Genomic DNA, 22,326 nt, shown 5'->3' with positions numbered 1-22,326 from the left:
GAGTAGCCTAGGAATTTTTTCTTATTTGCTTACATATTTATGAATTTTCAATAATAAATATATCTTGATTAAAGAAAAAAAGGAGTCATAGGTTTTTTTTAAAGATTTATTTTATTTATGCATACAAGAACTGGGATGTAGGCCAGAGGTGTGGGGGTGGTGGTGGTGAGAGAATTCACCAGAGACGGAGTGGGGAGCAGAACAGGTGGACTTATTGAAATACACTGCTGAGAGGAGCAGCACCTGAGACTGGAGAGGCCTGCTGCACCACGAGGGTTAGCTCCCTGGCTGGGGATCAAACTCAGTGTTGCAGTTGCTGCTGATAGCTTCATAGTGCTGAGACTTAACCCCTTGCACCACCACGAGTCATAGTTTTATGCTGATACTTAACAAAAAATCTTTGATGATGGGGTTACAACCTTGGATGGTTAAAAAAAAAAAAAGAATGCAAAATTATCTATCAAGTCTAACCAGGCCTATAGTTGTGATTTTTTTGTTAACCACAAGCTCTGAGGGAACAGAGGTGACATCTGTCTTGCTATCACTGGGGAAATGGCTGTCAAATAGGCAATTAATCAATGACAGTGATTGTACCTATTCACTGACTTTGAAGGTCTTCTCTGATGTTGCTCTCTAATGAAGCCTACCTGCCCATTCTGCATTTCAGAGCCATCGAGAAGCTTAGTGGGCATCAGCTTGAGAACTACTCCTTCAAGATTTCCTACATCCCGGATGAAGAGGTGAGCTCCCCTTCGCCCCCTCAGCGAGCCCAGCGTGGGGACCACTCTTCCCGGGAGCAAGGCCACGCCCCTGGGGGCTCTTCTCAGGCCAGACAGATTGATTTCCCGCTGCGGATCCTGGTCCCCACCCAGTTTGTTGGTGCCATCATCGGAAAGGAGGGCTTGACCATAAAGAACATCACTAAGCAGACCCAGTCCCGGTACGTGCCTCCCGGGCTTCCTTTACTTCCTTCTGAGGGGTCCCCTGAGTGCTGGTGGGTCCCAGCCACCATCAGGTTGCTATCGCTTGCATCAGCAGTGGGGGGCTGTGCTGTATGGGATGGTGGCTTCTTTAAACAGAACTACTAACAGACTAACATAAAACCCAGAACTTGAATGAGCTTTCATGCCAATGGCCTAAAAATCATACTCTGAAACACTAAAGGTTCATAAAGAAGGTACTAATGACCTCACAAGCCAAGGATTGTTCTCTGAAGCTAACTAATGCTTGTGAACACATCTATTTCTAAAACAACATAGGTATGGGACTGAACTTTGTGGGATCCTAGAATCTACTTACTTAGCTCTTACCTCCTCTCCTGAGTCAGAGTCTTGGGTGGTAGTTATTCTTTGAGACTACCTAGGCGGTCTCACAGCTACCTAAAGGAAGCAGGTGAGTCACTGCCATATTGAGCAAGAAGTAAAATACATTAGCCTTATGTTTAGTTTTCTGTCTAAGGAATTATAGTTGTTGACATTTGTATGTGCATTAAGGTCACAACATGATGTAATGTAGAAAGTACAAGACTTGAAAGCACAGACCCATGTTCAAGCTTTACCACTGAATGGCTCTATGAGCTTGAGAAAAATTTTAACTACCCTGAACATCAATTGCTTCTTCTGTAAGCCAAGATTATTGTGATAATTAAGATAGGCAGAATGAACAAAATAATTACCATGAAAGCACTTAAATTGCAAAGTACTGTTACTGATGATATTTGCTATTTATATGTCTGTGTATTTTATTCAGATAATTCATTGAATGTCTTGTAACCTAATATGAAAACACTATTTTCTTCAAAGTATCTGAGTTACACCCAAATTAAAGCTACTTATTTGAATGCTGGAATTCATAAACATGGGAGTGAAGTGATGAGGTGGTAGAGCAACACTACCTGGTGTTTCATTTATTTTAAAATAAGTCCTTTTCCCTCCTCCAAATTTGCTTTACTTCAAAGATGATTTTTATGTCTGTCTTTTTGTTCCCAAAATAGTTTAAAGTAGCTTTAAAAATACAACCAATCAGTTTGAATAAAAGGAGGTAACTTCTCAAAGTAGGTTCCCATTTTATAGAGTTTGGTCAAAACTTGGATATGGACCTTTTAATAGTCAAGGTGAAACAGGATACAATCATTATGTGATTTTTTTAAAAAAGTTAACAAAACCAAATAGGACCACAGCTACCCAAAGAAGTTCGATAAAGTCATCAAGATTTTGAGCCGTGAGTTTGAAGAACCTGGAAGAAGGCAGGTGTTCAGTAGAAAGCAAACGAACTCAGAGAGGCAGAGAGAGGGTGTGCCTCTGGTTTTGTCTACAACCATATATATAAAGCTTGCTTAAATTTCATGTTTGAATTAACATATGGCTTTTAAAAGCTGCAGTCAGTTCAGAGACCAGCACTGTGCCAATGTGCAGTATTATCCCACTCGCTTTACTCCTCACTTCCACAGTCATTTGAAAGACTACACAAGATACCTCATTTGCCAAACTAGCTTCATTACCAAGTTGGCTTGGTGCCTTGTCCCACAGCACTCCTATAAGAAATACTGCCTTGAGATGTACATAAGATGGAGCTGCATAGAATTCAAGTGGCACGAGACCCCCTGCACTGCTTGCTGCCTTCTCAGAGAATCGCATTGGTTGCAGATGTGCTAATGACACTTTCTTGTCTGTGTCCTTGCTGTGCATTGACTGGTGCAACTCGTTCTTGGGACTAGGATCCTGTCCCACATGACTTTGTGCTATGGCTCCTGATTCTTTCCCTGCAGGGTAGACATCCACAGAAAAGAGAATTCTGGGGCTGCAGAGAAGCCTGTCACTATCCATGCCACCCCAGAGGGGACCTCTGAAGCATGCCGCATGATTCTTGAGATCATGCAGAAAGAGGCTGATGAGACCAAACTGTAAGTTCATATGCAATACCCAGACCACTCAACAGGGAATAAGAGCACATTCTCATCCATTTATTTGAAGAAATTTTTTAAAAAGCTGTAAATCTGTTACTTAGTAAAGTGAGCAGGGGAGGAATTATTTTTAAGAAATTTGTTCCTATGGAGAATTAAGTGGGAAATAGATCTTTTATATTTATAATATGGCTTTTTTCCCCTCTTTTGTCTCTCTTGGTCATTCAAATGTTTCCATCTCTTGTTGATATTTATCCCAGGCATGTATAGATCCATGTTGTCCAAAGCTTTGTGTGTTGTCTATATTATACCTTGCATGTTTAATATGCTAGCCACCAGCCACATGTTGATATTCAATAACTGAAATTTGACTAGTACCATGAAGGAACTAGATAGCTTATTTTAATTAGTTCAAATTTAAATGGTTAAATATATGGCTAATGGCTTTCATATTGGACAGTGCAGGTGTAAAATGTACATTATCATCAAAGCCATCATTTGCTGGGGGGTTCCCATTCTGGAAGGTTCTCTAAACCTTTTGTATCCAAATGGCTGCTTGACTCATCCTCTTTTTTCTTCTAGCTTTCCTACCTCCTTTACAAATTACTTCTTAGGATTCCATGGCTTAATGAATGTGGTATCAATCTTATTTTTTTTTAAGATTTATTTATTTAGGGCCGCCCTGGTGGCGCAGCAGTTGAGCGCTGGGTTGCGAAGCTCCCCGTGGCCTCTGTGGTGCCGGTTCGATCCCCGGCTGCTCCCCAGCCACCAGAGGAGGGTCCCACATGGCGTGCAGACCTCTCCTGCCGCCCGCTGCTCCCCTCAGCAGTGTACTTCGGTCCTTCTGCCTGCTCTGCTCCCCGCTCTGGCTCTGGTGAATTCTCTCACCCTCCCGCGCTTCTGACTGTACCCAGTGCATGTATAAACAAACAAATAAACAAATAAATAAATAAATATACATGCCTCTTTAAAAAAAAAAAAGATTTATTGATTTATACAAGCACTGGGTACAGTCAGAAGCGTGGGAGGGTGAGAGAATTCACCAGAGTCAGAGAGGAGAGCAGAGCAGGCAGACTGAAGAAGTACACTGCTGAGGGAGCAGCGGGCGGCAGGAGAGGTCTGCGCGCTATGTGGGACCCTCACCCAGTGGCCGGGGATTGAACCGGCGCTGCAGAGGCTGCGGGCAGCTTCGCAACCCAGCGCTCAACTGCTTTGCCACCGGGGAGGCCCTGGTATCAATCTTAATGGCAAATACAGTTCTTACTAAACCAGTTGACTTTGTATTACAAATGAATTAATGGTAATGGAATAGACACTATAATAAAAATAAAGGCTCTGTCAGTTTGGCAAAATCTACTGTGGGTAGAGGTGGCAGTTTTATAGAGAAATAGTAAGGGATGAATTGAATGTAAAATTAATTAGCAAATAATGTCAAATAAGAATGTTCTAAAACCAAAATGATGAAAGTAGCCCTTTAAAAAAATTGCAGATTTCATAAGGGACTCTAATCTTTCATTTATGAATTATTTACTCTAATTGGGACTTTTGAAACCCCTAAACGCTGTGGCTTAATTGAAGAATCTCTCATCCAAGTTATTGAGAATTTTTTAAATAATACCTTCCTAGGTCCTTTCAATGAGAGCAGCTATCAAAAATTTATAAATTGGGCTTTTAAGTTTTTCTATAGAGCTAAGATAAAGTTTGAATATCTTTGAAATAAAATTGTTTTTGAGTACCACCCTGTGCCAAGTACTGTGTTGGGGGCTGAGGCTAAAATCATGAATAAGACTCAGTTCTTGCTTTCCTGGAGCTCAAAATCCAGTGGGAGAGACATTTGCTAAATAAATAATTACACTAGTGACTAATTAGTAACAGCTGTGAGAAGTGCCACAGTGGAAAATGACTGCCTCTCACTGGAGGTCCTAACCAAACTTCCAGAAGGATAGGGAGAGATATGGGGTTACAAATAAGGCTTCCCTGTGGGACATTTGAGCTGAGCCCTGAGGTAGAATAGTAAGAGGTGAAATTTTAGGAGAGAGAGCCTAAACTTTCCTTTTATTTATTGAGCACCTGCTGTGTGCCAGAACTTCCTTAAGCTTTTACTTATTTTGAGGCAATAGTGATGAATCTGTTAGATGGTTTTGGTCTCAAGTAGCAGAAAATATAACAAATAAGCAATAAGAAACAACATTTTGTCACATGACCAAGGAAGAGTGATTCCAAGGTCAGTTGAATCGTGAACTCGAAAACCCATAACTTTGCTTTCTGTTTTCTGCTCTACCCTTCTCAGGATGTCTGCACTTCCCCTGGTGATGCCAAGATGATTGTAGTGATTTCAGACCTTGTGTCCTCACAGAAAAATATTCAGAGGTTGAAAGAGAGGGCATCCTTTCCTTGTTCCATTTTTATTTGTTTGAACTTTTTTTTTATTGTGGTAAAAATATATAAGATTTATCTTCTTTAACATTTTTAGGTTGTTTTAACATCCCATAGGTTGTTTTTCAACTAATGTGTTCTTTGATACACAGATTTTTTATTTGATATAGTCCCATTTGTCTATTTTTGCTTTTATTATCTATAATAACTAGTTCAGTAGTGTTAAGTATATTCATATCATTGTGAAACAGATCTCCAGAACATTTTCACTTTGCAAAACTGAAACTCTATAGCCGTTAAACAACTACTCTCTTTTCCCCTCTGCCTCTAGCCTCTGGTGACTACCATTCTATGAATTGGACTATTTTAGAGATCTCAGATGAGTAGACTCATTCAGTATTTATATTTTTGTGACTGCCTTATTTCACTTAGCATAAGTTCCTAAAGATTTGGGCCTCCCCTGGTGGCACAGCGGTTGAGCGCTGGGCTGCAAGGCTGCCCGCAGCCTCTGTAGTGCTGGTTCACTCCCCGGCCACCCGCAAGGGTCCCACGGAAAAAAAAAAAGATTTGTCCAGATTGTGGCATGTAGCTTTTCCTTTTAAGATTAGAAAATATCCCATTGCATGTATGGACCACATTTTGTTCATTTATTCACCCTTTGGTGGACATTTGGGTTGCTTTAACTCTTGGCTGTTATGTCTATAATGAACATGAGTCAGCGATATCTCTTTGACGTTTTCAACTCTTACACATTCAGATATGAGATGGCTCGATCATAGGGTAGTTCTATTTCCAATTTTTTGAGAAGCCTTTTATACTGTTTTCTGTAGTGATTGTACCATTTATAAATCACCGCACAAGGGTTCTAATTTCTCCACATCCTCACCAACACTTGTTATTTTCTGTTATTTTGATAACTGTCAAACTAATGGTTGTGAGGTAACATTTTGTATTCACAATATCTCACTGTGATTTTTATTTGCATTTCTCTGATGATTAATGATGTTTAATATCTCTTCATATATTTGTTGGCATTTGTACGTCATCTTTGGAGAAATATCTGTTGAAGTCCTTTGCCCATTTTTAAAAAATCTTTATTTATTTATGCATACAAGAGCTGGGGTACAGGCCAGAGGTGTGGCGGGGGGCAGTGAGAGGATTCACCAGAGACAGAGTGGGGAACAGAACAGGCAGATTGACTGAAATACACTGCTGAGGGGAGCAGCAGGAGAAACAGGTGAAGTCTGCTGCGCCATGTGGGTAGCTCCCTGGCTGGCCAGGGATCGAACTCATGCTGCAGTGGCTGCGAACATCTTCATAGGTTGCATCTTAACCCCTTGCACCACCAGGGAGGTCCCCTTTGCCCATTTTTAAAACAGGTTATTTGATATTTTTTGTTGTTGAGTTGTAGGAGTCTGCATTAATCCCTGGTAGATACATGATTTGCAAATATTTATTTCCATCCCATAGGTTGTTTTTTCACTATTAATTGTGTTCTTTGATACACAGATGTTTTTATCTGATGTACTCCCATTTGTCTATTTTTGCTTTTGTTACCTATGTTTGTTAACTATGCCATTGCCATGTCCAATTTCATTCAATTTTTCTCTATGTTTTTTTCTGGTCTTAGGTTTCATATTTAGGTCTTTAGTCCATATTGAGTTCATTTTTATATATGAAGTAAGATAAGGGTCCAGCTTCTTTTTTTTTTTAATAATAAATTTTATTTTTATATTCCCCATACAATTGTAACCCCCTTATTTTGACCCCAATCCCTCCCCTCCCGCCCCCTACCCCCCATAGAGCATCTCTGGTTCATAGTTTTTTGTTGATTTTGATTTTCACTTTCTTATAGTTATTCATTTTCCTGGTCCCTTATTTAAGTTTTCTAGATCCCTGCTATGAGTGAGACCATCTGTATTTTTCTTTTTCTTTCTGGCTTATTTCGCTGAGCATGATCCCTTCCAGCGCCATCCATGTTGCTGCAAATTGCATGTGTTTATCTTTTTTGAATGCTGAGTAATATTCCATGGTGTATATGTACCACATCTTCTTGATCCAGTCATCTATTTTTGGGCATTTGGGTTGTTTCCAAAGCTTAGCTATTGTAAATAGTGCTGCTATAAACATAGGGGTGCAGGCGCTCTTTGGAATTGATGTTTCTGTGTCCTTTGGGTAAATACCTAGGAGTGGAATTGCTGCATCATATGGAAGCTCTATGTTTAGTAGGTCCAGAAATCTCCACACAGCTCTCCATAGTGGTTGGACCAGTTTGCACTCCCACCAACAGTGCAGAAGAGTTCCTTTTTCTCCACAAGGGGTCCAGCTTCTTAATTTTGCATGTGGATATCCTGTTTTCCCAGCACCATTTGTTGAAAAAACTATACTTTCCCCATTGTGTAAACTTGGTACCCTTGTTACAGATCATTGACCATATATGTGAGGGTTTATTTCTGGGATCTCTAGTCAATTTAATATGTTTTGAAATCAGGGAGTGTGGGCCTTCTGACTTTGTTCTTTTTCAACATTCTTTTGACTATTCAAGGTCCATCAAGATTCCATATGAATTTTAGAATGAAATTCATCTATTTCTGCAAATTTTACCATTGGGATTTTGATAGGGGTACACTGGATCTATCCATCACTTTGGATAGTGAGGACATCTAAACAGTATTAAGTCTTCCAATCCATGAAACGGGATGTCTTTCCATTTATTTCTATTTTAATTTCTTTCGACAAAGTTTTGTAGTTTTCGGAGTATAAATCTTTTACTTCCTTGGTTAAAATTATTCTTTGGTGTTTATTCTTTATGATGTCATTGTGAATGGCATTATTTTTTAAATTTCCTTTTCAGATAATTAGTGTATAGAAATGAAACAAATTTTTGTGTGTTGATTTTATATCCTACCATGTTGCTGAATTAGTTCATTAGTTCTAATGCTTTCTTTGTGGAGTCTAGCGTTTTCTACATAGGAATAATTTTACTTCTTTCCAAGTTAGAGACCTTTTATCTCTTTTTCATACTTAATTACTCTGGCTAGGACTTCTAATACTATATTAAATATAAGTGGTGCAAGCAGGCATCTTTATCTTATGTTTTTGATCTTAAAGGAATAGATTTCAACCTTTTACCACTGAATATGATGTTCTCTGCACCTTGCTCTCTAGATTCCCTTGAGTGAGGCACCTCAGAGGGACCAGGGCAAGGAGGGCATCTGGGGTCTGCAAGAGGGTCCCCAAAAGCCCCTGCCTGGCTGTGGCAGGGGTCACAGGTCCACCATACCTGGTTGGGGGCAGTGTGAAGAAGGATGGTGGGGTGCAGCTGCAAGTAGCTCTTGGCTGTCCTTGTTCTCCAAGACAGCCCTCCACCTCCCCCAGGCATGAGGAGTCCTAGATCAAAGAGGCAACTTCCAGGCCCTGCCAGGGTGTGGGTAACACAGCTGCTGATCCCAGAGGAGCCACTTACTGCATCTGGTCAGGCTGCAGCTGAGGAGGTTGGTACTGTAGGAAGATGGCACCCAGGGTGCTGCTGCCCAAGGGCCTGGGCACGGCAGCCAGGTAACCATGCCCACGAAGCTGGCAAGGGAGAGACAGCTTACAGTTCAGGCCATAGGTGGCTGGCGGATACTGGGGGTAGGCTGGGCTGACTGGGCTGGCCTTCGTGTACTTGGTGAAGGCGAGAACAGTGACGGGGCTGGTGTGTCCAGGATCACCATGCTGGGCTGGACAATGGCATCCACCCATAAGTACTCTTTATTAAGGTGTGGTGCAGCTGCTGCACATCCATGGTAAAGCCCATCTGAAGGCTTTGTGGCTTGGCACCCAGATACACTAAGTTCTTGTTGGCCTTACAGCGGTGGATATTGGGGTTCGGGTCTTTGCAAGCGCTCTCAGCTGCCTCCCAGTTGGCCATAGTCGCAAAACCATAGTTTCTGTATTTGCCCAACTGGCTGCCAGTGTTGACCACTTCCTTCTCGATGTCCCCAATGCCCTCAAAATACTTCCTGGGCAAGGCATCAGTGGTGTGGTAGGACAGGCTGCACACGAAGGTCTTGGTGAAGGTGGTGTCTTTTTGTGAGCTGTGCATGGCAGTTGGGGGCACTGGAGGGCTGTGGAAAGCCCCGCTTAGGGAGCAGTGTGTGGGTTAAAGCAGCACGGGGAGCGCTCTGCTGCCACCTCTGGACCCAGGGACCTGGGCCACTGGGTGGCTGTGCTCACCAGGGACCCGGACGCGCGGGCAGAGGGAGAGAGAGCAGGCCCTTATGTGGGCCGGCTGCTCCTGCACTGTGTGCCATGCTGCCCTCCAGCCTGCTCTGCGGGCACTCTCCCTTTCATTTTTTTTAAAATGTAATTTATTTATTTATACATATTTTACATTGTTTGCTTTCTCCTCTCAGGTGTAGTCCCCATTAAATTCCCACCATGGATTCACGAGTGCACCATCACCATAGTCCTTTGTGCTCGTCCCTCCTGTTTTTTTTTTTTTTTCAAAGATTTATTTATTTATGCATACAAAACCAGGGTACAGGCCAGATGTGTGAGAGGGTGAGAGGTTTCACCAGAGACAGAGTGAGGAGAAGAACAGGCAGATCTACTGAAATACACTGCTGAGGGGAGCAGCGGGTGAGACAGGAGAGGTCTGCCGCGCCATGTGGGACCCTCACCTGCTGGCTGGGATCAAACGGGTGCTGCTGAGGCTGCGGACAGCTTCACAGCACTGCGCTCAACCTCCTGCGCCACCAGGGGAGGCCCTTCCCTCCTCTGTTTTGATCCCTGCAGAATATCCCTCCCCTGCAGAATATTTCTGATTTGTAGTTGCCTGTTAATTTTGTTTTGGGGATTTTTTTATTGTTATTATTTTTCCCCATCCCTTATTTGGTTCCCTTTTATTCCTCTCTTTTATTTTTGATGGGCAGTTTTGCCAGATGCAATATTCTTAGTTGACAGGGGTTTTTATTTCCTTTCAGCACTTTGAATAAGTCACCCCATTCCCTTTGGGCCTGCAGAATTTCTGCTTAGATATCACAGATAGTTGTATGGAAACTTTCCTATATGTGATTAATTGCTTTTGTCTTACTACTTTCAAGATTCTCTCTTTGTCTTTGACTTTAGACAATTGAATTATAGTGCATATCAGTGCACTTCTCTTTGGATTTACCCCTGTTGGAGTTATTTACGTTTCCTGAATCTGCATATCCATTTCTTTCCTCAGATTCTGAAAGTTTTCCACCATAATTTTTCTAAGTAAATTCCCTATCCCTTCTCTCTCTTCCTCCTTGGTGTCCTCCTCGGTGTCCTATGATGGGTATATTGGTCCATTTGATAGTGTCCTACAAGTTCTCTTAACTTTTTAAATTCCTTTCTTTTTCCTCCTCTGACTTGATGATTTCAAATAACCAATCTTTAAGTTGATCACGTTAAACCCCTTTAATGAATTTTTCAGATCAATAGTATTTTTCAGCTCCTTTATTTCTGTTAGGTTATAGTTTTAGACTTTATATCACTTTGTTGATATTTGCATTTCATTCATGTATCCTCTTCCCGATTTTGTTTAGTTGTTTACCTATGGTCTATTTTAGGCCATTGAGTATTTTCTGACAGTTATTTTTAAACTATTTGTTGGCTAACTTATAGACCAACATTTCTAAGGTCATTTTCTGTGGTTTTATTTTGATCCTTTGATTAGGCCATGTTTCCTTGTTTTTTCTTTACGTGCTTTGTAATTTTTTTGCTGGGAATTTGCTGTATATTGGCTTCATTCAGGAGAAGACTTTGGTAATTAGCTCTGCAAAGGATTCTAGAACCTGTCAAACTTTTTCTAACCTCTTTCTTTCTCCCTGTGACTTCTGATGGTAGAACTGTAGCTGCAACATACACGCTGTGTTTTCAGCGGCTTCCAAACTCTTGCAACAGTCTCGTCAGCACTCTGAGTCACGCGAGACAGAAAACAATCCCTCAGGCAACCCCTAGACAAACCAGGATAATGAACTCTTGGTCCAGTCTTGTTTCCCTCCCAAGGGAGAAACCCTAATGTAGGGGATTTCCTCCTAGTCTGCTCCTTGCCATGCTGTGTAGGAGGAAGGAATATGAACAGACATGTCAGATGCCACAAATTTTCCTACCCCTTTTAATAGAATCCCTGTTTTGTTTTATAATGGCCTGGGTACCATGCTTCTCAGCTGATCTCTGTAGAGTTGTCACAGAGGTATTCTGGCCTGTCTGTTGTTAAAAGGGTGTCTCTGTGGGAGTCAGAAGGGCTGTGGTTTGAACCTGGCTGATGTCATTTTTACTTGTGCCTTTTTTTGAAAACAAGGAAACACTTCCTGAAGTCCCCCAACAGATTTCGCCTCAACTTCTTGGCCAGATCTTCCTCATGTGCTCATTACCATCCAGTCACAACAGGGAGTTTAATTACTATAGTTTAGCTTTTTTAAAACAATTTATTTATGCATATAAGGGCTGGGGTGTAGGCCAGAGGTGCGGGGTGGGGGGTTTGAGAGGATACTCAGAGACAGAATAAGGAGCAGAACAGGTGGATTTACTGAAATACACTGCTGAGGGGAGCAGCAGGCGAGACAGGAGAGGTCTACTGCACCATGTGGGTAACTCCCTGGCCGGGGATTGAACTCATGCTGCACTGGCTGCTGATAGCTTCATAGTGCTGAGACTTTACCCTTTGTGCCACCAGGGAGGCCCAGTTTGGCTTTTGTTAATCAGAATTTTTGCTATGGGGTTAGTGAGGGACCCAGCCTCTCCTAAAACCCATGGCCATTGGCACCTACAAAAATGATTCTGATGTAAGAAAAAAGCAAAATAATAGCTCTTGGGAGGCAACCACTGTGTCTACCTTAAGTGTCAAATTATTGTTTTTTAGAGCTGAAGAGATTCCTTTGAAAATCTTGGCCCATAATGGCTTGGTCGGAAGGCTGATAGGAAAAGAAGGCAGAAACTTGAAGAAAATTGAACATGAGACAGGCACCAAGATAACAATCTCATCGTAAGTCACAAGTTCAGATTGTTGCCTAATAATGGACAGTCTGAGCATTTTGATATGCATAACTCATTCATAAATCATAAGTGATGTAATGATCTCTAACACCATCAGAACAAATATTTATAGTTCCCAGTAAAACATTTTCTATTATGGATATGATCTAAGTCACTACTAAGATTTCAGATGCAATTGGCAGATACCTTGTACCATAATCCACCTTCTCTCTGCCTCTTCCATCAGAATTGTTTTTGAAACTTCTGGGATTTTATTTTTCCTTTAAAAAAAAAAGAAATTTTTCTCTTCCTCTTCATGACCAGCTTGCAGGATTTGAGCATATACAATCCTGAAAGAACCATCACTGTGAAGGGCACAATCGAGGCCTGTGCCAACGCGGAGATAGAGATTATGAAGAAGCTGCGTGAGGCCTTTGAAAACGATATGCTGGCTGTTAATGTGAGTGCCTGGTGCTTTCTTCTGTACTGCTTTCACATGTCTTTTCAGGTAGGACCCAAGCCTCTGTAACAACAATTGTCATTCAGTTGGTGAAAAAGCATCTTATAATAGGTACACAGAGTTATTCTTGCCTTTCCAGGGCAAGGACATGTAAATAATCAGAAAAGCAACTAGTAAAGTATTACAAATGTTGGACAAAATAGGGTGAAGCCACTAATGTCATCACTTTAAAGACTGTAAAGTGAGGAATTGCTTACAATTAATGTTAATTGGGAAAAGATTATAATGTATATAACTAGGGTTATTCTTTGTAAAAATAATATTGATCAAGGACCTCCCCAGTGGTGCAGCAGGTTGAGGGCAGCACTGTGAAGCTGTCCACAGCCTCTGCAATGCGCTTTCGATTCCTAGCTGGCCAGGGAAAAACCCACATGGCGCAGCAGACCTCTCCTGGCGCGCTCGCTGCTCCCGTCAGCAGTGTATTTTGGTCCACCTGTCTGTTCTTTTCCCCATTCTGTCTCTGGTGAATCCTCTCACCTTCCTGTGCCTCTGACCTGTGTCCTGTTTCTTGTATAAAAATAAATAAATCTTTAAAAAAATAAAATTAATCAAAATAATTAGATGACTACTTGCAAAAATTAAAATAGCTGGTATGTTAAGTAAGTGGGATTTTTTTCTTTTCTAATTTAAAAAATCATACTTTAAGATTAACGTCTGATTTATCTCTTGCTTACTGATTTACTTCTTTAGACTGTCCATTTAATGTTGTCAACCACCTAAGTCACTAATACTTGTAGAAAACTGATTTAGGTTTGTCCTTCCTGTGATTGCTAGTTAGTTCTCTCTTTATAATAGGGAGACGCTAGTCTGGCATTAGAAAATTTAAAAATACTTGTCCAAGCTAAGCTCAAGCTCAGCTCAGAGGAGTAAAACTTTTCATTTTTTATAATTATTTTGTACCATATGCAAAATAGAAAGGATATTATGATAAACCCTCATGTGCCCATATTCGAGCTTCAACAGTTATCAACTGTTCTCATCCCTCTTGGAGACTGAGGGGCAAATCCCAGAGCAGGTGATATTTCATGGAGTAGTAAATGTGAACACAGGCTGTATGTAGGTTAAATCCTCATCATAGCACTTTCCACATAGTCCTGTGCCTCAGGTCAGCAGTCTGTCCCCCACCTCGGCCCAGCCCCCAGTGTAGCAGCCCATATCACTTGACAATTAAGTGACATGGTGAGAAGACTCCAGAACAACCTTTTCTCCCCCTGCTCTGTGTACTTGTCAGTGGAAGAGTTGTCTGATAATCTCGTTATCTTCTTTTGGATTCTTGACATCTTATGATAAACATCTTTTCCTGTGAACACCCAGAAAAGCTGCCAAAGAGTATGGGTATTCCAAACATCTTCACCCAAGCCCATCACTTTAATTCATTCTCTACCAAAGTCATACATTGATAGCTGAATAGCAAAACTGCTAGATCTTATATATCAACCTGGGCAAAGGCTAAGGATCCCAGCTCTACTTTTCTAAACATTCTAAAAGAAAGGCAAGTTACTGGATAACCAGAGCCACTGATAAGAAAATAGGAAACATTGGGGAACTGCTGAATAAAAGTTTGGGAACGAAAAGGCTGGACCCTGTCCAGGGTGGGATTCCACATCCGGGGCCTCTCAGGGCTATGTTAAAAATCATCCCAGCTCATGGGAACATCCCCATGTTTAAATATGAACTAAGCCAAGCAAGAGGACCATGAAGCTGGCAACTAAATGGTGAAAAGCCAAAGTTGTAAACCTTCTGAATCTGGAGTGGTGTAGGCATCTGTGGTATCCTGGCAAGAGGTCTGAGCTTTCCTTGAATATAGCTAGAAAAAAAATATTGATTGGACTTTTTAAAAAATATTCATTCAACAAATATTTGTTGAGTACTTGCTATGTACCAGGCACTGAGAACACAACACTAAGGAAGGCAGTTCCTATCCTGCTTTTAGGAATTATGGTCTACATAGGGAAGAGGCAACTGAACAGGAGACTTAAAATACCTTGTGATAAGCACTGTTGCAAGGGCACAAAAAAAGGGGATTTGAGCTGACATCATTGGGATGCAAGGTGACTTCCTACATGAGGAGACACCTGAACTCAGGTAAAGCCCACATGAATAGGACTTAGCCAGGTGAGGGAAGGGGAGAAGCACTCTCCTTGCAGGCAGACATCATGTGATGGCCCAGTGGTGAGAGAGGAGCAGGACTGGGCAGACTGGGACTGAGGAGTTAACTGGAGAGAGATTGAAGAGGTAGTTCATGTCCCCAGAAACAGCCTCGTTGGCTGTGTGAAGATATGTAGACATTCTCAGGGGCACAGAGTTTTGAAGGAATGCCATGGCCAGATGGAGGTTGGAGAACCGACCCTAGTAGCAGGGTGGGCCAGAGGTCCACAGGGCCAGGGCAGAGCTGAATAAGAGACTCTGGTGCCACCCAGACAATGGGAGTTGACCCAGGCAAGCTGGGCCTCTCTGGCTCCTCCCCTCATCTTTTTTTCCATTTCTGTTCCCAGCAACAAGCCAATCTGATCCCAGGGTTGAACCTCAGCGCACTTGGCATCTTTTCAACAGGACTGTCCGTGCTGCCTCCACCAGCAGGGCCCCGAGGAGCTCCCCCCGCTCCCCCCTACCACCCTTTCACTGTAAGTAGCTCAGCATTCAGAGGTTTGCTCATGCTCGGGCCACCTCCTGTAGTAGCATTTCCCTGCCATGTTAAATCAAAGGTAAATCAAGCTTTAATTCAAAGGCCATGCTTATAAGTGATTGTAGGACAAATCCTCCTTTCCTAGGACTTTTTCCTGATGGACAGATTAATATTACTAGACCATCCTCTAATTATGTGCTCTTAACCTTAGTATATGTCATAGCTAGGAAGGAGAGAAACTACCAGCAAATTCATCACTAGAAGCCTATTCATTGGGAAAAAAAAGATTGTTGACTCAAATAAGAACCTTCATGGGTGTCGTTCCTTTATTAAAATATTAGAGCACTTGGATGATTCTTGGCAGTGCACAAGCACACACACCCACACCCACCCACCTACCCCCATAAACACCTATGTCTACAATTCACATATATTTTATTATCTGCAGTTTTTTAAACAAAATAACAGTGTGTGTTTCTGAACATTTAGCACAATGCCTGGTATTTAGTAAGTTCTCAATAAATATTTTTCGAGTCATAATTAGTAGCAAGGAAATAATGTGAACTTTATGAGTTTTCAGTTTGTTGCTCCCATCCATGAATATTATTTAAGATCAATACATTACCAAATTGGTTTGAGGATACTTGACAGCTTTTTTTATTTCTTCTCCACATTGCTTATTTTTTAAGGAAAATTTCCCCAGGGTTTATGAAACTGTTAAAATGGGAAGAATCATTACATTAGCTTCCTTTTCTTTTGAGAGGTGGTCTCTGGTGTAGTCACTGCATTGAGAGGATTCCTAGCAGCTCTGTGGGTTATCTGTACAGATAGACAGCAGAACCCATTGTGCTGTTCTGCCAACAAAATACAGACATGGGCTGGCACTGATGTCCTTTGTCATGGGAACACACACATTCTGCAATCCTTGTTTATATCACATCTTCTAAGCTTTCTCAATCTCTCATACTACTACTTTAGGTTTATATTCATTTTATTTTAAACTAAAGAATTTCCTTTAAACAATATTGTCCTGTGTGTGCTGTGTGTGTATGCTATGTGCTCTGTGTGTGTGCTGTTTGTGTCTGTGTGGTGTGTGCATGTGTACTGTGTGTGGGGTGTGCTGTGTATGTGTGGTGTATGTATGTGCTGTGTGTGCGCTCTGTGTGCATGCTGAACGCTACGTGTGGGGTGTGTTGTGTGGGGTGTGTTGTGTGTGCGTGTGTGCATGTGTGCATGTGTGTGTGCTCTGTGTGTGTGTGTGTGTTAGAGGGAGCTGAAGAGGTGCAGGAGGGATAGTGGCAGCTGCTAGGTCACATGGCTCTAAGGAGTAAGAACAGCTGAGAGATTCGTGTCTTCCCTGTGAGATCTGAGAATGTCCAAGCTTGGTACAATTAAATGGTATTAGTAGACATATCATTTCTCAGTAGAAAGGCTGTAGATACTGTCCTTAGAAGATAAGCCCCAAATCAGGCTACCCATTCAATCTAAGCAGCATAAATGGTGGGAGAGAGGTATAATAAAAGAGACCACTTCTATAAAATTGACCATTTAAAGGAGGAGTCAGCAAACAACAGTCTGAGGTCAGATCAACCCATCACTTATTTTTGTAAATAAAGTTTTTTTTTGAGCACAGCCATGACTGTTTATTTATTTATTGTCTATTTGCTTTCTTACTAAGATAGCAAAGATGAATTGGTAAGAGTGTTAGAAACCCTATGGCTCTTTATTTTTACAAATGAAGTCTGCAACCCTCTGAACTAAAATAAGAAAAGTGTATATGTGTATATAAACATAATTTATACATGATGAATATATATATTCCAAGTTTTTCCTCTATAATGGAAGTCTTTATAAATACATCTTCACTCTTTTATCCAGTTATTTGCTTGTAGCAAATTTCCTGAAAATATAATTGCTGAGCCAAAGAAAGGATTTTATAATAATGATTTTATAATAAATAATCAATACATTTTATAATAAATAATTATAAAACATATAAATGTTGATGCACATAATACATAAATTTGATATGAAAAGGGTGCCCTATACTTGTTGCCATCAAGAACGTGTGACAGAGGGTTTTTTCTCCCATGCCCTGACTACCAATGGCTATTCCTTGCCATCTGATACTTAAAAATATAATTCCTTTTGTTATGAGACTCAATTCTTGAGTTTATTGGCCTTTTTTGTTCCTTTCTAATGAAATGTCTGTCTTCCTTGCCCATTGGTCTGTTAAGAGGCAGTAGAGGTTCTGGATTCAGACTGCTTTTGAACTTCTGAGCTATCATTTGCTATTTTTAACTTGGGCAAGCCACTTGGCCCTTGTTGCGTCTCCATGTCCCTATCTGTCAGACGGGGGTTATAAAAGCCTACGTATCATGGGATTGTTCTGAGACTGAGTGAACCAGCTAAAACCTGCACGTAAATTGCTATGTAAATCTGACCTGCTATTATTATTTTTTCTACATCCTTTTCCTTCATTATTTGTAACAGCTAATTATATATCTGTTAACCACGTTCATGGTATAAATCTTCTCCACCAGATTATTTCTGCTTTATTTGTGATGTCTTGTGCCATAATAATTTAAAATAGATTATACTTGAGCCTTCTTCTCTTTCCCAAATTATATACAACAACCACACCTGGAAAATATAACACTATAATATGTATACATGTATTAAATGTTTTCTCACTTAAAAATACAGATGTAACCATGCCATCTATAAGGAATTACAAGTTTTCTTACTCATCAGGGGCATCTTTCTATAGCTAGACTTCAGTCTCTTTAATGGCTGCATAGTATTCCATTGTATGAATTTACTCTTATTTTTCTAACCGGCACATTATTTTTAGACATTTTATACATCCTCAGGTTTCCTCTACTACAAACAGTATCAAAATGAATATCCTTATACATGTCTTTGCACAGTGTATGAGTATATCGGAAAGAAAATTCTCTACTCCTGGAACTATTGCATCAAAGTGTACATGTACCAGCCTGGTTCTCTTTCTTTTGTAAATAACAACTTTTTCTTGTCTGTACATTTTTTGCCTTCACCCTTGAAATTGGAAATTTGAATCTGAGCCCTTTGAGATAAAGATTCATGATTTTATTTTTTTGGTTCTGGAAATCTTTTGCTTCTGTAATTGATTTTCGTTTTGTTTCTCCTCCATCTACTTCATTTTCAGATTTCACTTCATTTCCAGATTTCTCTCCAACAGAATTTAATTCATGCAGAAATTTTAAGAGTTGAAGCAGTTCAGTCAGTGGTGTTTTCCTTTGTGTATTCTGGCCTTTGATATTTATTTATTTTTTTTAAGATTTTTTTTTTAAGATTTATTTATTTATTCATACAAGCACTGGGTACAGTCAGAAGCGCGGGAGGGTGAGAGAATTCACCAGAGCCAGAGCGGGGAGCAGAACAGGCAGACTGATGAAATACACTGCTAAGGGGAGCAGCGGGCGGCAGGAGAGGTCTGCGCGCCATGTGGGACCCTCGCCCCGTGGCTGGGGATCGAACCGGCGCTGCTGAGGCTGTGCGCAGCTTCGCAGCCCAGTGCTCAACTGCTGCGCCACCAGAGGAGGCCCTTCTCCCATGTTTTTTAAAGTGATTTTCAGTTGCTGATTTGGGGAGATTTGTTGTTTTTATTTATGTTTGTAATTCATAGAGAATTTATATTTTTTATACTTTGAGACAGGGATCCAACTTTATTATTTTTCCAATTGGATAGCTAATTTCCCCCAAATTGCATATTGACTAATGCATCTTTTTAATCACTCAATTTGAAATGCCAGCTCTGTCATACACTGCATTTCCACTGAGTCAGATTTCTGGACTGTCAGCTGTTCCACCCATCTCTTCATCTACACCACAGTCACCATAGGTTTATAATCTGTTTGCCAATTTTAACAGCAGGGCTATTATTTTTTTTTTCTCCAAGAAAGAAAGATGGCCAACTTTTAATATGCTTAGTAAATTTAAGAGATATATAGGAATTTTCTGTTCTTCAAAGATTTAATAAAATCTTTCCTTAAAACATCAGAGCCTTGCCTTTTGTTTGGTGAGAGATCATACCTCCTCACTCTTTTCTAAGGTAGATAACAATTTTTTCCTCTGTATGTACATTTTTTGCCTTTGTTGTACAAAGCAGACTGTTGCCTTTTAAATCTCCAATCTTGTGGTTCTATCTCTCTTTTAATTTCTTTTTCATAGCCAAATTTGTTAGGGGATTTTTTTGTTTGTTTTCTTTACATTTGTAAGTGATTAAAGGCTTCTTTTTTATTATCTTGTGAATATATGTACTTTATACTGGGTGAAGGTTATTGGAACATTTCTAATCTTCTAATTCTCGTAAGAATTTTTGGAAATCTTCAATTTTGGGGAAATTATGAGCATTTAGAAAGATGCAAATCTGATGGAGTCAAAGTTGTCTTCACAACTACAAAACCAAGCTTTTCATTCATGAATTGCGTCCTCTGCATAAATATTTTTATCTATAAGACTTCTTCAATTTTGACTGTAGTATACTGTTTTCACACTGGGATTATGGTTTGTCACAATCTTTATTTTCAACAGATTTTTATGTGGTTTGATTGTACTATTCTAAAATAATCTGGAATTTTCTTTTTTCTTTTTTTAAAGATTTATTTTTAGGGCCTCCCCAGTGGAGCAGCGGTTGAGCGCTGGGTTGTGAAGCTGCCAGCAGTTTCTGCGGCGCCGGTTCGATCCCCGGCTGCTCCCTGGCCATCGGAGGAGGGTCCCACATGGCGCGCAGACCTCTCCTGCCGCCCGCTGCTCCCCTCAGCAGTGTACTTCGGTCCTTCTGCCTGCTCTGCTCCCTGCTCTGGCTCTGGTGAATTCTCTCACCCTCCCGCGCTTCTGACTGTACCCAGTGCTTGTATAAACAAAAAAAATAATAATAATAAAAATAAATAAATAAATAAAAACATGCCTCTATAAAAACAAAACAAAACAAAAAAAAGATTTATTTTTATTTATTTAAATAAGCACTGAGTACAGTCAGAAGCGCGGGAGGGTGAGAGAATTCACCAGAGCCAGAGCGGGGAGCAGAGCAGGCAGAAGGACCGAAGTACACTGCTGACGGGAGCAGCGGGCGGCAGGAGAGGTCTGCGCGCCATGTGGGACCCTCCTCTAGTGGCTGGGGAGCAGCTGGGAATCGAACTGGCGCTGCAGAGGCTGCGGGCTGCTTCACAACCCAGCGCTCAACCGCTGCGCCACCGGGGAGGCCCAAATAATCTGGAATTTTCATCCGAATTATTATTTTTTTCATAGACAATCTCATGATCCAGTTTAATCTCATAGTTAAACTTGTATTGGTTTCTTCATTCAGTGCAGATGGTTTCTTGTCTACCATATTTTAGTTATTTGTCTAGAGTTCTCTTCCTCCGACAGCTTTTTTTTCAGGAACAGTACATCAGTAGTAAAATGTCTAAACTTTTGTGTCTAAAAATACTTCTTCTTTCCCCTCAGACATGAATAAATGTTCAATGCCAGGGCCCCAGTTCCTTTACAACTCTGACACACACTTTTTTAGTTTTTTGGTTTTCAGATAAATGTGCTACCAGCCTGGTTCTCTGTCTTTTGTAGATTACATCTTTTTCCTCTGTCTGTACATTTGTTGCCTTTTGTAGTCTTTGCCTTCACCCTTGAAATTGGAAATCTGAATCTGAACCTTTGAGGTAAAGATTCATGATTTTCTATGGTTCTGGAAAATCTTTTGCTTCTGTAATTAGTTTTGTTTCTCCCCTATCCACTTCATTTTCTCCTTCTGTAGTTCTCGCTTTATAGACAGGTACGTGTTCCCTTCATGTCTCTCTTTGTTTTGCATGGGTTGCTTTTCTCAAACACTGATTGGCTCTCAGGAGTGTCTGCTCTGCTACATATATGACTTCTCTTGAGCTTTTACTTCACCAATCATGTCTTTAATTTCCAAGATCAACTGAATTCTCTTTTCTCCTACCAGTCTACTCCCACATTAAAACATTATCCTTTTGGCACAGATGGTTGAGCACGGCACTGTCCATAGCCTCTGCAGTGCCGGTTCGATCCCCGCCAGCCGTGGAGATACCCACATAGCAGGGCAGACCTCTCCTGTCTCGCCTGTTGCTCCCCTCAGCAGTGTATTTCAGTCACTCAGCCTGTTCTGTTCCCCACTTTGTCTCTGGTGAATCCTCTCACCTTCCTGCACATCTGGCCTGTACCCTGGTTCTTGTAAAATAAATCATAAAAAAAAATTATCCTAGCCTCCCCGGTGGCGCAGAGGGTTGAGCGCAGCACTGTGAAGCTGTCTGCAGTCTCTGCAGTGCCAGTTCCACTCCGGGCCAGCCAGGGAGATTCCCACATGGTGTGGCAGACCTCTCCTGCCTCGCCCACTGCTCCCCTCAGCAGTGTTTTCGGTCCTTCTGCCTGTTCTGCTCCCTGCTCTGTCTCTGGTGAATTCTCTCACCCTCCCATGCCTCTGCCCTGTACCCCAGTGCTTGTATAAATAAATAAATCTTAAAAAAAAATAAAAAAATTATCCTTTTGAACCTCCCCATGAACTCAAAGCAGACTTTTTAAAAAAACTTGCTCTCTTTCCTGAGTCAATTCACTGGGATCATTTGCTTCCCTGCCTTGGCCTTGCTCCCCTCTTGAATGCTGTTGATTCTCTATATATGTCTAATGAGTTTTGATTGCCTAGTTATGTTTTTAATAAGCCCAATAGAGGGTATATTAGAACCCGTAGGAAGCTGTTTAATAGAATGTGCTGAGGGCCGTACCTGAGCCGGTGAACTCAAGTGTTCCAGGTCAAGGTGTACGAAATAAGATCTTGGGCTGCAGAGGCAGACACAGAGAGCTGAATTCAAATCTTGACTCTACTTCTTGCTGGCTTATTATTGTTTAGTCCCCATC

General features: G+C 41.1%; 1 protein-coding gene and 1 pseudogene across 3 annotated transcripts in view; one reads left to right on the top strand and one right to left on the bottom strand.

The window, feature by feature from the left end:
• IGF2BP2 (insulin like growth factor 2 mRNA binding protein 2) overlaps window positions 1-22,326 on the top strand; it is a 153,463-nt gene that overhangs the window by 115,641 nt on the left and 15,496 nt on the right. For 2 of the 3 annotated variants that reach the window (XM_054700419.1, XM_054700420.1), the window contains 5 exons: window positions 668-940; window positions 2,768-2,902; window positions 12,153-12,275; window positions 12,590-12,725; window positions 15,281-15,409. In XM_054700419.1, coding sequence (XP_054556394.1) covers window positions 668-940; window positions 2,768-2,902; window positions 12,153-12,275; window positions 12,590-12,725; window positions 15,281-15,409 — 796 coding nt within the window. The remainder of the gene's footprint in view (window positions 1-667; window positions 941-2,767; window positions 2,903-12,152; window positions 12,276-12,589; window positions 12,726-15,280; window positions 15,410-22,326) is intronic. The other variant, XM_054700421.1, reaches the window with a different exon arrangement.
• On the bottom strand, window positions 8,741-9,368 carry LOC119257368 (RNA-binding protein 38-like; annotated as a pseudogene).

Source organism: Talpa occidentalis, unplaced genomic scaffold (assembly GCF_014898055.3).
Source record: "Talpa occidentalis isolate TD23 unplaced genomic scaffold, MPIMG_talOcc4v2.1 talOcc4.4, whole genome shotgun sequence".
NCBI classification, from domain to species: Eukaryota; Metazoa; Chordata; class Mammalia; order Eulipotyphla; family Talpidae; genus Talpa; species Talpa occidentalis.
The sequence above is the reverse complement of the archived record's forward strand: the minus strand, read 5'-3'. Positions and strand labels throughout refer to the sequence as shown.